This window comes from Podarcis erhardii (genome assembly GCF_964252035.2).
Source record: "Podarcis erhardii genome assembly, chromosome: 7".
In the NCBI taxonomy this organism is placed as follows: domain Eukaryota; kingdom Metazoa; phylum Chordata; class Lepidosauria; order Squamata; family Lacertidae; genus Podarcis; species Podarcis erhardii.
Window position 1 is genome coordinate 29,703,353 of NC_138511.1, and position 14,862 is coordinate 29,718,214.

The 14,862-nt window shown below is 44.2% G+C and overlaps 1 protein-coding gene across 5 annotated transcripts in view; it reads right to left on the bottom strand.

Annotated features, from left to right (window-relative positions):
• Positions 1–256: 256 nt before the first annotated feature.
• AJAP1 (adherens junctions associated protein 1) overlaps positions 257–14,862 on the bottom strand; it is a 120,683-nt gene continuing 106,077 nt past the window's right edge. For 2 of the 5 annotated variants that reach the window (XM_081871205.1, XM_081871206.1), the window contains exons 5-6: positions 3,664–3,774; positions 257–403 (exon numbers count right to left, since the gene is read on the bottom strand). In XM_081871205.1, coding sequence (XP_081727331.1) covers positions 382–403; positions 3,664–3,774 — 133 coding nt within the window. In that variant the 3' untranslated portion in view covers positions 257–381. Of the gene's footprint in view, positions 404–3,663; positions 3,775–14,862 lie in introns of those variants that run through there. The other 3 variants (XR_014158757.1, XM_081871207.1, XR_014158758.1) reach the window with 2 other exon arrangements.

A 14,862-nucleotide genomic window follows, 5' to 3' on the forward strand; every position in this document is an offset into this window, starting at 1 on the left:
CTTTTTGACATGTATTCCGCTCTGCGTCACCTTCTGAAGACGTTTCCCCCAGGCGAATCATGGCACATTATGGTATTATTGGCACAGGTTCAAAAATAGAGTCACAGTCCACACATGTCCCAGACTGAAGCCATGGCTCTGTTTGGCTGGCTTCCATCTTCTTTCTTCCATCTTTGCTTGCAAGTTTATTCTCTCCCCACCCCAGACCCCACCCGCGACCATCTTCTCCCATGAAAAATAATGCACTCCTTGAAAATTCAATCACTCGTAGGGGCAAATCCCTTTTTTATTATATAAAAATATATTTGGCTGTTCTTTGAGTCTTCCATCAGTAAACACAAATGGTAGGTATAGGTAACCCATTCTTTTTTTTTTTTTTTTTTACAGGTTCACCAATGGAATCCTGTCAAGGACAAAAAGAAAATATTAAAATTAGCAGCATCCCACAATGATCTACAGTTTTTTAGTTTTATTTTATTTTTAGTATTAGCCATGCATTAATTTTCAGTGGCTATCACCTTCCTTACAGCTCATTTTCACCTTTAATTAAATTGACCAAATTTAGAGAAAATCAACAAAAACTCGAATAAAACAGTAGCCATGAGCATAAGGACCCTCCGCAGACCAAATATACAATCATCCAATGTAAAATGTAATTTTATTTCCTCTTTAAATAAAAACAGAACCTGAGAGAGAGTCTAACCAAGACATGCTGAAATCATATCCGTTGGAACCAAAGCTATATAAATTAATTGATTCCACGGGGTTTAAATCTGAGCATGACTTGACATTAGATCACACCCAATGAAAATAATTTTTCTAGCTTGGTTAAGGTAGGTAACAATATGTACAGAAGCTTGAAAAAATACTTTTCAAATTATGGTTGTGTTGGTTCTGTATCACCCCTTCCTGCCACAGGAGCCCAGGGAGACTCACAGCATGCAAAAAAAAAAAAAACCCTATAGCAGCAGATGGAAATATTGAACTGTTTGGGACTCTTCACACAAATCTTGAAAGCCTGGACAAACAAACACATCTTTGACTGACGATGAAAAACTGTCACTGTGGGAGGGAGTTCCACAATTGGTGCACTGCCACCAAGAAGACCCCCATTTAAAACATAAGAACTCATTTAAAGTCCCTCATTGAAAACATGAGCGCCTCCTGGATCAGGCCACTATCCCATCTACTCCAGCTTCATGTTTTCACAGTGGCCAACAAGATGCCTCTTCTGGGAAACCCTCAGGTAAGAGCTGAGCACAAGAGCACTTCTCTCTCCCTTCCTGTGGCTCCTAGAAATGGGTACAGTGGTACCTCAGGTTACATACGCTTCAGGTTACAGACGCTTCAGGTTACAGACTATGCTAACCCAGAAATAGTACCTCGGGTTAAGAACTTTGCTTCAGGATGTGAACAGGAATGTGCTCTGGCGGTGCGGCAGCAGCAGGAGGCCCCATTAGCTAAAGTGGTGCTTCAGGTTAAGAACAGTTTCAGGTTAAGAACAGACCTCCAGAACAAATTAAGTTCTTAACCCGAGGTACCACTGTACCTGAATATTTCCCACATCTAATGTAGCCATTCAAGAGGCAAGTGGTGTATTAGGGCAGAAATAATAAATATAAGTCTCTATGATCACATACTGGACAGAAGCATATGATTTAAGTTTTGAGTTATCCTATCTGTTACTTTTTCTCACGTGGCTAATAAAAATGCAGACCCAATTCTATTGAAAACAACCCTGTTGCCATCCAAACTCTCTCTCCATCTCCAGCTCTAACTCCCACTCCACCTACCACTCACTCCCAAACTCAACTGACTCCCTAAACTGTCTCCCACCAGCATTCAAACTCCCTTTCAAACACTCATTCAATCACCATTCACTTCCAATATTCCATGCACACTCTTTCTCCCCCTTGCAACCTAACACATACTTTAAATCACATATTACCGGTATACCATACTTGCCCAAACATTTACTTTAATTACACTAGGCGCTGTTCTTCAACTCGCTATGTTCACCAACCTCCCCCCACATTTCTCCTACATTAACCCATAGAGCACCCACTTGCCACCCCAGGCAACTACTAAGCTTCCTTTTCACCTTCCTAACCCCATTTCCACATGCAAATCTAGGTCCGTGATGTGGCACTACTAATCCTCCAGTGGGGGCTGTGTGATGACAGCCTTGCATTTTTATGTATATAGGAAGATATACACACACAATATTGTTTACATAAACACCAGAACATCACAGTGATACCCATCAGTGGAACTCCAAGCAGGGTCACCCCAGCAGATCTCAGGGCACAGCTTGGCATAATAATAATATTATAATAATTTATTATTTATACCCCGCCCATCTTCCTGGGTTTCCCCAGCCACTCTGGGTGGCTTCCAACAAAAGATTAAAAATACATTGAAACATCAGTCATTAAAAACTTCCCTAAAAAGGGCTGCCTTCAGATGTCTTCTAAATGTCAGATAGTTGTTGTTCTCTTTGACATCTGGTGGGAGGGCATTCCACAGGGTGGGCACCACTACTGAGAAGGCCCTCTGCCTGGTTCCCTGTAACTTCGCTTCTCGCAGTGAGGGAACCACCAGAAGGCCCTCGGTGCTGGACCTCAGTGTCCAGGTTGAATGATGGGGGTGGAGACGCTCCTGGAAGGTATTGGGGAGCAATGTCACCAGCCCACACTCACTTAAGTTAACCAGTTATGGCCTATCAAAAAACAAAAACTGAATAACAACTACATACAAAGACAATCCCAAAACCAATTCTCTTCCAACACACAAAAGAGCTTCCCTAGACCAGATGAGACTACATGTTCCTCAATCACTCTCCTACAAGCTGTGGGATGTGAGACCACACTTTCCCTCCCCACCAACCCTGTGCTAGTACCCCACCTCCAACACAGCTAGACATCCAAGTGTGCATAAGGAATAATGTTCAATTGGGGCATGCATGCATTCAACCCTACAGACTTACAAGCCAGCTTGCCTAGTCAATTTCCTAGACAAAACCAAGAAACCAACATTGTGATTAGAACCTCCACCCACTGGATTTTATGCCCTAATATCTAGTTCAGCCTTGATGGGCTTGTGTGGATATCTGATGGTATCAGAGGCAAGGTGAGGGGGCTGGGCTGGCTGATGTTGGGGTTAGGCAATCAAGGAAAATATCATTTCTTGTTATCTGGTCACCTGGGAAAGTTCCTTTTCATCTCAGGCTACCAACAAGTGATACTATACAAGCTATCTAATTTTAGTGCCGCATTGAAACATCTCCTGCATTTTTGACTATTGGTTATCAATTAATGAGAAAATAACTTTTTAAAAAAATACAGCACTTGATTGCAATGAAAAACAAAACCTCAAAGCTGTTTGCAAACAGAATAAAGCAATGAAATTATCAACAAAACCTGTCAAATTTAAAACATTCCAAAATAATAATTAAAATTAACTAAAATAGATTGAAAGAACATGTCAACATTCTATGTATCTGGGTGGGCTTGCCTAAAAAATGTTTTGAGTAGGTGCTGAAAAAAGTACGCTGAAGGTGCCTGCCTGATTTTAATGAATAGAATTGCATTCTATAATTATCAAAGCAGGTAGAACATTTCAATGACATTCTCATGAATGAGGTCTGGGTTTTTTGTTACTTACCTTATTTTTGAGGTGGTCGAGGGGTGTTTTGTGAAGGTCCTTCCATTTGTTCCACAAACCATCTCATCAGCGCTCTGCAATTTGCACCCTCCCTGGTTTCCCATGCTCAGCCTAGGGGAAGACATCATGAGGTCATTCCTCCAGCTGGGCTATTTTTTTTTTTCCAGATCAGGAAGTGTGGGCAGTTGGGGAAGCTGCAGAGTGCTGGAGAAATGGTGACTGCGGGATGGAGGGGAACCCCCCACATACCACCTTCAGCCACCTTGGAAAGCTAAGGTAAGCTCCAAACCCCATACCCTGGTAAATTCTTCAAACAGATCTAGAGCACCCCAAGAACAAGATGGGGTCTAGCAACATATTGGAAGACAGATTCCCAAACAGATCATAGAATCATCGAATTGTAGGATTGGAAGGGACCTCAAGGGTCATCTAGCCCAACGCCCTGCAATGCAGGAATCCTTGGGGGGTGGCCAACCACCCTCTGTTCATAAACCTCCAATGAAGGAGAGTCCACCACCATCCAAGGCAGTCTATTCTACTGTCAAACTGCTCTTACTATCAAAAAGTTCTTCCTAATGTTTAACTGGAATCTCTTTTCTTGTAATTTGAATCCATTGGTTCAGGACCTACCCTCAGCAGCAGCAGAAAGCAAACTTGTTCCATCTTCCAGATATTTGGAGATGGTCATCACCTCACCTCTCAGTCTTCTCTTCCCCAGCCTAAACATACTCAACTCCCTCAACCATTCCCCAAAAGGCTTCATTTCCACAGCTCTTTAACATCTTGGTGCCTCTGGTTTAATGATTGGTTAGAGTTGAGGTGTCAGCCTGGAAAATACCTGTGGATCCCTTCCAAATATGTGATCCTGCATATGTGAGGCTTAGTATCTGGTATGAGAAACCTGCTGAACCAACTCAACCAGTACCTTTGTTGTGGTAATAACTTGGCCGGCTAGTTAAGTCCTGCCACATACATGTCCAAAGTGGTTGCTATAGAGACACATGAGTGAGCCTTTTCCTATCTCACCTGGCTGGACGCCACAGTTGTATGCATGAGTAAGTAAAACCATATATATATATATATATATATATATATATATATATATATATATATATATATAAATAAATAATAATCACAGCCTCCTCTGACTTTCATTCCAAGGGAACCAAACCCTGGGGGAAAGGGCAGGCATTTCTGGAATCTCTTTCCACTTGGGGATTGGAATGTGTGCAGCATTATGATGGATAGGAAACACAGAAGATATACTCACTGAAGGGGTTGAGGCATAAAATGCATCTTGTGGGTTCTAGGGGTTCAAAGAAGGAAGGAGGGCAACATTTAAAATATGACATCCCTGCTCATTTGCACTGTGGGTTTGGTGGGAAAAGGAGAGAGAGAAGGGGAAGCACTGTGAACATTTTATAAATAGGGAAGCGGGGGCAGGGGGGATAACAAATGCTGCCACCTTGCAGTGATGCAGAAGTAAGAAAGACAGGGGATTTTCCATTTGAGGCATCAGGTCCGCTGCTGTGAGAACAGGAAGCTGAACTAGATAATAAAGTAAGAAGAGCCTGCTGGATCAGGCTAATGGCCCATCTAGTCCAGCATCCTGTTCTCACAGTGGCCAGTCAGATGCACCAATGGGAAGCCTGAAAACAGGATCTGAGAATTATTATTATTATTATTATTATTATTATTATTATTATTATTATTATTATTATTACCCTGCCCATCCAGCTGGGTTTCACCAGCCACTTGGGGTGGCACCCAACAGATTAAAAACAAAACATCAAATATTAAAACCTTCCCTAAACAGGACTGCCTTCAGATGTCTTCTAAAAGTCAGATAGTTGTTTATTTCCTTGACATCTGATGGGAGGGCGTTCCACAGGGCAGGCGCCACCACCGAGAAGGCCCTCTGCCTAGTTCCCTGTAACCTCACTTCCCACAGTGAGGGAACCACCAGAAGGCCCTCGGCTCTGGACCTCAGTGAACGATGGGAGCGAAGATGCTCCTTCAGGTATTCTGGGCCAAGGCCGTTTAGGGCTTTAAAGGTCAGCACCAACACTTTGAATTGTAGCCTTCTCCTCTACAATGGTTTCCTGCAACTCACATTCAGATGCATGACTTCCTCTGAACATGGAAAAAAAGCATAGCCATCTTTGCTAGTAGCCACCAATAGCTTTACCCTGCATGGATTTGTCAAATCCTCTTTTAAAGCCATCACTGCCTCCCGTGGGAGCAAGTGCCATGGTTTAACTACGTGCTGCATGAAGAATCATAGAACCATAGGTTTGCAGAATCGTAAGGGGTCTCAAGGAACTAGTCCAACCCTCTGCAATACAGGAACCACTGCTAAAGAATCCCTGACACATGGCCATCCAACCTCTGCTTAAAAACCTCCAGTGAAGGAGATTCCACCATCTTTCAAGGTCATCCATTCCACCATTACTCTGTTATCACCAGGCTGGGCCCTGTTTTCCTCTGAGGACTTTATTTGACATGTCCTGAATCTTCCAAGAGATGGGCCTTTGGCCTGATCCAACAAGGCTAACTGCTTATGTTCTTATTGATGCAACTTATTGACATTATGTTATGATTTGACTCAGCTGAAAACTACAATGATGGAGCTGCTCTGAAAGCTCAGTTTGTAGTGCTGTATTTGCAGTCAGGGCTGGCCCACCCATGAGGCAAGTTGAGGCAGTGGCCCCAGGGCAATCAGCTGGGAGGCACAGAAGATCCAGCCTCCAAGGAGAGCACCACTCACTGCCTCCTGTGCTTGACAGCCACTGCCACTTCCTCCACTGAACATCCATGCAGCACCAGGTGGCAGGGGATGCATGGCAGCAGAGGGCACATAGTGGTGGTTGCAGAAACAAGGGCAGCGTTTTCTCTTTTGCTTCCAGCAGCAAAATGTCCTGGGCATCCTTGTCTGCAGTGGCCTCTTGTAATGCGCCAGTAAGCATCATTTGATTCAAAATGTCCAAAGCATCAACCAGCCCTCATTAATGCGACCTCCTCACCAGAGGAAGGGAAGCAGAAGCACATGGCCCCGATCCTGTTCTGAGGGATTCACCTCTCCTCCTCCCGACCACTTAGCCCACAAGTGTGCAATCTGGGTGCGGGTGAGAGAGAGGAGAGGTCTTTAGTATCACTACACATTTAATTTAGATTAAGGGATGTGTTAGCAAAACCGTAAATCATCATTAGAGTTACATCTATTGAGGATTAGCCGACATGCAGGAGATAAGTACCATGTATTGCAGCTAAACTTTAATTACATTTAAAGTTAATTGCTGTTTGTGCAATGGCTAGCAGGCTAGACTCAAAAGGGGCACACCCCTCTCTCAACACTGCCATTCATATCTCTTTTTTGAGGGGGAGGTTTAGAAAGAGCTCTGTTTATGGTTCGGCTGGAGGTCCTTTTCTCACAACCTGCTTCGTGGCCTTTATTGAGAGCCAATGGGATGTAGTGGTTAAGGTGTTGGACCTGGGAGATCAAGGTCCAAAACCTCTCATCCTAACCTACCTCATAGGGTTGTTGTGGGAAATGAATGAGGAGGGGAAGGACTATGTATCCATTACGTTGAGCTCCTTGGGGAGGGGGGAGGGATAGAAATGCAACAATTAAATAAATAAACCAGGGAGAGATGACCTTGCCAGGTTACCAACCATAAAGCAAACATACAGCAGGAAGCCAAACCCTGGAGCTAAAATGATTCAGAGAGAAGTGGATGAAGCAAAATTGTGCATTTCTCCATCTCAGCCTTTGCCAGTCTGGTGGCCTCCAGATCTTCTGTACTACAACCCCTTGGTTGACAGGAGTTTTAGTCTGGAACCTTGTGGGGGGTGGGGAAGCAAAGGCTAGCCGATTGAAGCATATTTCATTTATGACCAAAAAAGGCAGTATAGTAGACTTGTAGCTTGAAATCATGGAGAAGGGTTGGATGGGTGAAAGGTCCCACAGATTGTCTCCAGGCTCACCTCTTATTCCCACCTCCATGCCAGTTCATCTCTCAGGCTCTGATGGGTTCCATCCTATCCCCATCCCCTTCAGAATAAAGCTACATCATCAAGATGAAAATTCTAAGTACAAATGGGAACCACAAACCACTGGGATAGACACTGCTACCAGCAAGTTGAGGGAAAAAATGCTCCCCAACACTGAAAACAACTGAAAAGCTCCAAGTTGGGGGGGAGGTGTCTGAAGGAATTATAGAACCATATAATTGTAGCGTTGGAAGGGATCCGAAGGATCCTCCAGTCCAACCCCCTGAAACGCTGGAATCACAACTAAAGAATTTCTGACTGGTGGCCATCCATACTCTGTTGAAAAGCCTCCAATGAAGGAGAGTCAATCAACTTCTGAGGGAATCTGTTCCACTGTCGAACAGCTTTTACCTCAAAAGTTCTTCCTAATGTTTAATGCTGGAGGAGAGTCTTGAGAGTCCCATGGACTGCAAGAAGATCAAACCTATCAGGAAATTGGCCCTGAGTGCTCACTGGAAGGACAGATCCTGAAGCTGAGGCTCCAATACTTTGGCCACCTCATTAGAAGAGAAGACTCCCTGGAAAAGACCCTGATGCTGGGAAAGATTGAGGGCACAAGGAGAAGGGGACAAGAGAGGATGAGATGGTTGGACAGTGTTCTCAAAGCTACCAGCATGAGTTTGACCAAACTGCAGGAGGCAGTGGAAGACAGGAGTGCCTGGCGTGCTCTGGTCCATGGGGTCATGAAGAGTCGGACACGACTAAATGACTAAACAACAACAACAACAAATGTTTATCTGCAATCTCCTTTCTTATCATTTGAATCCATTGGTTCAGGTCCCATCCTTTGGGACAGTGGAAAACAAGTGACCCCTGCTCCAATATGGAGTCCTCTCCTACCTCACGTTGAGTTTCCAGTTCCCCAAATCATGCGGTGATCTGAAATCTTAATTAACAGCCTTCTTCCTGTTACAGATAGGTAGCCGTGTTGGTCTGCCATGGTCAAAACAAAATAAAAAAATTCCTTCCAGTAGCACCTTAAAGACCTGGAAGGAATTTTTTTATTTTGTTTTAGCCTTCTTCCTGATACTTAATCTCCAGCCCCACCACCAGCGCAACACAGTTCTCTGACTGCCCCCCAAGACGAGATGAGCTACTTTACGTGGACTTCTTAGCGTGTAACACTAATACTAAAAAAAGCTTTTGTTGGCATCAGGCAGAATCAGGCCAGGATACCAGGTACCTCCAGCTTGCACAGTAACAGTAGCCCAGCCTGGTGCTGCAGCTTATATCACTGTGCAATGCCAAATCGGAACCCCCATGGAACATCCCCTATACCACATGCTGTACTGTGCACACACACACACACACACACACACACACACGTAACAATTTGATCTTAGCTGAACCACCAGATCTGGTTTCTCAGCACTGTGCAGACACTAATAAGCGCTGCAGAGTGAAGCTACAGAAACAGAGACGTGTCAGTAGCAACCTGTATATTTATTACGCTCTTAACAGCTTTTCTCCATGGCCTCAATTTGCAAACTAGGTCACTCCTTGATGTGGAATCCTCTGTGACCTCAATTTGGTGCCTTCTTAGTCAAAGGAAGAGGAGCAAGAGTCCCTGGGATAGCAGCCAAGCAGATATTCACAACTGGAGGCCCAAAGGACTTATGTGGGCTCTTTTATGCTTCTTGAGGATTTTTTTTTTATCACCTCTTCTCATCCAAATTACGGTTCTCAGGGAGCACCTCCTCCCATAAGCATCTCTCTCTGTTTCCTTAGAAAGTGAAATGAGGTCTTGTTGCACGCTTCTTTGCCTGTTACAGATAGGTAGCCGTGTTGGTCTGTCATGGTCAAAACAAAATAAAAAAATTCCTTCCAGTAGCACCTTAAAGACCAACTGAGTTAGTTCTAGGTATGAGCTTTCGTGTGCATGCACACTTCTTCAGATACACTGAAACAGAAGTCACCGGACACTATATAGAAAGGTCCGGTGACTTCTGTTTCAGTGTATCTGAAGAAGTGTGCATGCACACGAAAGCTCATACCTAGAACTAACTCAGTTGGTCTTTAAGGTGCTACTGGAAGGAATTTTTTTATTTTGCTTCTTTGCCTGTCTCTTATTTCTTGGGGGCACTTACAGCCCATCTTTCTGGTTGAAAATTAAAACACCCAAGGCAGAGAAAACGGGTGGTAAAGTGGGGGAGGAGAGTTGCCCTGGGACTTATTTCAGAGCAGGAATGGTGTTGTCATCAGCTGGGGAAAGAGAATTGGGAGGGGAGAATCAAAGGCTGGGAACATCTTTCCTTTCCTTTGATGTGCTTCCTGCTTCATGCTGATAGTTCAAATGGTTGCATTTTTTTGGCAGGGTTGTTAGCATTTCTAATGAAAAGCTAATGGTTGCCTTTCAGCTCTCACTGTAACCTCAATAGGTTTGCTTGGAATTATGCTTGGTCTGGTGCATTGGTGAAAATGCAAAATGTCAGCCAAAGAAGAAGAAGGAGAAGAAACTTATGCAAAAGGAAATAGGTAAAGCAACTATTATTTCTACTGGTGAGCTCCACCCAGAGAACCTGAATAAATTTAAGGAGTCTTTCCAATTTCTCCAGAGAATTCCAAGAGGCCCTTTCTACACGGCTCTAATTCAGGGTTCAGGCATAAAGTTTTAATAAGAATAGAGTTAGTGCTTAGTTGAACTGACTGTTTAGAGGAGGGATTTTTGGTGGCATTGAAAAGCAACCACTTTCCCATTTTATCATTTCTTGGCAATTTTGCAAAACACTGCCCTCACTTGCCATTTACACTACCTTCACTTGCAATCTCACCCACTCTGTCCCAGGGGCTGGAATAATGCACACTTCCATATCAATATATTATAAATATTATTAAAGAGCTAATTTCCCTTGTATAGAAATGTTGCAGACTTCACAGAGCATGTCCATCGACTTTTGAAGGATGTAAGCAATTCTCTGGGGTTCTTTTCTTTTCTTGTTTTCCCCTAGAACTACACGGAATACGATTTTATAGGTCCAGAACTATATTTGGTTTTTTGCTGTAAGATCTTGCCGATTTAACCAAGGGTTTCTTCTCAGGAAGGATATTGGAGAGAATGTTAATAATTAACAACAGATGGACTACAGCGTTCCCACAGGGTCCAAAGTTCCAGGAGGATTTCATTGGCTGAATTGTTCTTCAAGATGCTGTGTTGATGGGCTGGTTATAATAATCTATAATAATTTACACAATTTGTGGAGGTGGTTCTCAGTGTACAGAAGGGACTTCTGAACCAGATGCCTGCTACACACCTGTTTGTTTGTTTTTAATGCCATGTAAGAAGCAGAACAATGTTCAGTTATTTAATGGTTTTTAGTACAAGGAAAGGGGCCTTTGGGATTTCTGCACCTTCCTGTTCAGGTGGGACAACATTTGCTGTTCCAGCTCAGCAACAAAACATATTCTGCTGTCCCTGCTGGTAGTAGGTGAATGGCAGCTAGTTCAGCAAAAGTAAGGTCTCTCCCCCCCCCCTTCCCCTGCTCTGTCTTGGAGCCTTACACCAAGCCAGCTCATCGGTCCATCTTCATGTGTTCCCAACCTGGGGTACCTGACAGGCACCATGATGCCTTCAAAGGCCTTCCTTGATGCCCCCAGGTTGAACCATACTCTGCAGATTCCCAGCTTTCATTCTTTTCTTTTCTTTTCTTTTAAAAAAAAAAAGAGATTTCTAGCATTTTTAGAACCGGCGATATGAGCCCAAATGTACAGACAGCATTTTGTGTGAGACACTGGCCTGCTCAACCATTTCAATGTTTTACTTTGGGCCTCCACCCAAAAATATTGCCTCCCACTGGGGGGTGGGGGAGAAAATCTCTGGAAAAGATTTCTGCAGACACCGTAGCTGAAGATGCCTTCAGCATGCAAAACATGACCCTCCCCCTAACAGGTGTACTGAGATAGATGTATTGATGGTCAGACTTGGTACAAGGTAGCTTTCTAGGCCCCATCCTCATCCTGCGCCTCTGACAATCTCATATTTCATCTCAGCAGCCCTGAAATAGCTGTGTGCAGCAGCTTCCGCGGAGGCTGTTAACTTTTTATTCTCTTTTCTGTTCTAATCTAATTACCTTTTTGTAATGCTCAGTGGCTGGGCATGATGTTAAACGGGCAATTCCGAGCAAGTCACAGTTAGCGAAGGCTGGAAAATTTCATTTAGGGGAGATCCGTGATTCATTATGATTGTACGGGGAGGGGGCAGATTCGAGACTGACCAATTAATTTGCTCGACTGCTTGGCTCAAAACTGGCCTGGCTACCCTACAGTGAAATGGCGGGTTATGTCTAATAGCTTTTCCCCTCCCGCTGCAGTCTACAAGGCCACCTTCAAAGGAACAACATGAAAGACACCGCAGATACTAAAGGAGAAGGAGGGGGGGAATGGGTGTAACATTTCTAGTATCATCAGACCTCAGTGGGAATTCGGAATCATAAGAACAAAGAAAAAAAAACAAGAACACAAGAAAAGCCCTGCTGGATCAGGCCAATGGTCCATCTAGTTCCAGCATCTTGTTCTCACAATGGCCCACCAGATGCCCAAATAGGAAACCTGAAAGCAGGACCTGAGCACAAGAGCCCTCTCTCCTCCTGTGATTTCCACCAACTGGTACAGTGGTACCTTGGTTTACGAACTTAATCCGTTCCAGAAGTCCATTCTTAAACCAAAGCGTTCTTAAACCAAGGCATGCTTTCCCACAGCAGTGGGGGACTCGTTTTACAAATGGAACACACTCAACAGGAAGCGGAACATGATCTGCTTCCAAGGCAAAGTTCACAAACCAAAACACCTACTTCCGGGTTTGCAGTGTTCTTAATCCAAGTTGTTCATAAACTAAGCTGTTCTTAAACCAAGGTACCACTGTATTCAGAAGCATGATTGCTTATGACATGTATTCAGAGGCAGAGCAGAACCATCCTGGCGGGCAGCCACCCAAAGCCCTCTTCTCCATGAATTTGTCTAAAAACCATTTAGGCTGGTGGCCGTTGCTTCTTCCTACAGGAGTGAGTTCCATATTTTAACTATGTGCTGCATGGAGGAGCACAAATCTGTCCTCAATCTTCTGACGCTCAGCTTCCTTGGATGTCCACAAGTTGTAGTGTTGCTACCCACTTTCTTTTTTTTTTTTTAATATTTATTAAGATTTTTAAATACAAATGCAAAAAAAATAAACAATATAACATGTATCATAACATAGTTTCATAGCTTCTTTGGACTCCCTCACGTCTCCCGCTCCCACTTACATCATTGTAGATTTTTACCAGCAATTTATCATCTTGTTTGCGTTCTTATGTCCCGCTCATTTAAATATAATCTAATAATTCTCCAAAAGATTTATATTTTCCTCAATCTCACTTATCATCCTAATTCCTAATTCCTACCCACTTTCTCCATACCATGCATCATTTTACAAATTCCGATAATGTCCCCTCTTACTCTCCTTTACTCTAAACTAAGCTTCCAAGCCTTGCCGTTCCACCTTGACCAAGCCAGAACATCAGCACATCTGTCGCAGAATATACCTTTGGAGGAGGACTGTGTCCTAAGCAGTAGCAAAAGGGACAAATGGAGATTGCATGAATGGATCTGTACCACCATGGTGCCCACTACTGAAAGAGAACCCACAGTGGTGAAGACACCACCCCCACATAGCTGTCAACTTTCAGATTTGAAAATAAGGGATCAGCAGCCTCAAAAATAAGGGATCAGCAGCCTCACCTGTCCCTGAGACAGTCTACGGGATATCTAACAATCCGGGATAGCAGCGGGAAACGGCGCTGGAATAAGGGAATTTCCCGCAAAAAAAGGGAAGGTTGACAGCTATGCATCCCCAGCAAAACCTTTGCATCACCACACACACACACATTCACTCATACTCATGCAACCCTATGTGTCTCATTGACACTGACTGCCATGACCCCATTACTGCCGTTCGCCAGGCAGGTCTTCAAACCTTATGCTGCACACAAGGGCTGTTTTGTATGAACCCAAGTGATGATCATAGAATTTTAGAATTGTATACTTGGAAGGGACCCCAAGTGCCATCCAGTCCAACCCCCTGCAATGCAGGTATCACAGCTGAAGAATCCCTGAGAGCTGGCCATCCAAACTCTCCTTTAAAACCTCGGTCGAAGGACAGACCACCACCTTCCAAGGGAGTCTATTCCACTCTCAAACAGCTCTTACCGCCAGCAAATTCTTCCCAATGTTTAGCTAGGATCTCGTTTCTTGCCATTTGAATCCATTGGTTGGGGTCCTTCCCTCCGGAGCAGCCAGAAACAAGCTCGTCCCACCTTCCATGTCAAAGTCCTTCAGGTATGTGAAGGTGGTTATCAGAAGGGTGAGGGCACACAGTACATAGCCCCCTGAGTAGGATGCCTGCAGAGAACACTCACAGCCTTGTTGTGAGAAGACCCACCTAAGTTGGGTTTACCTTCTCCTGGAAGATGCAGCTGGTGATGCAGAGGTAGAGCCTAGATTTTTTTTTTTTGTGGGGTTTCCCTGCCTGGCCTCCTGCCTTCCTGATGCCCTGCTCCCTGACAGTCATGGACCATTCATTCCAACCCTTGGAAATTCATGGCTGTCTGAACCCGACTCATCCAACACCCAAGTCCCTCTGCATAGGTCCTATATGCCCACCCAAAACGTCACTGGGTATGTGTGAATACACCCCACCAGGTTCATGCAGCGCTTGTCTGAGGTCCAAGGAGGGAGTCTTGTTAGAATAAAGTTATAAACTTAAACAAAAAAGCAGCCAGTCCCTGGTGAGGGCCTCCACCTGGCTTAGCCCTCCGAGGCCTGGGGCAAGTGTACCCAACTGCCCCCCCATCCCTACATGGGCCTGCTAGGATCTCCTACATCCAGTTCTTTTTTTTCTTCAAATGCATATACTGTGGGGTGAGGCAGAATAAATTGCAATGAGCTTTTATTTTTAGAATGAAACCAGTTTCTCCAGAAGTGCTTTTCATGAGCAAAAAATAAAAATACACAGTAGGTTGAGATTGTGTTTGGGAGCGGGAAAGGACTCGGTTTCCATGGATTCTAGAATAAAATGTCATTTGTACACAGCCTGCAATTCCTTTCCTCTGAAATGATGCTCTTGAAGGCACATAAGGAATGGGAGGCGGCAAAAGCGGACTGTGGGTGGGTGAGAAG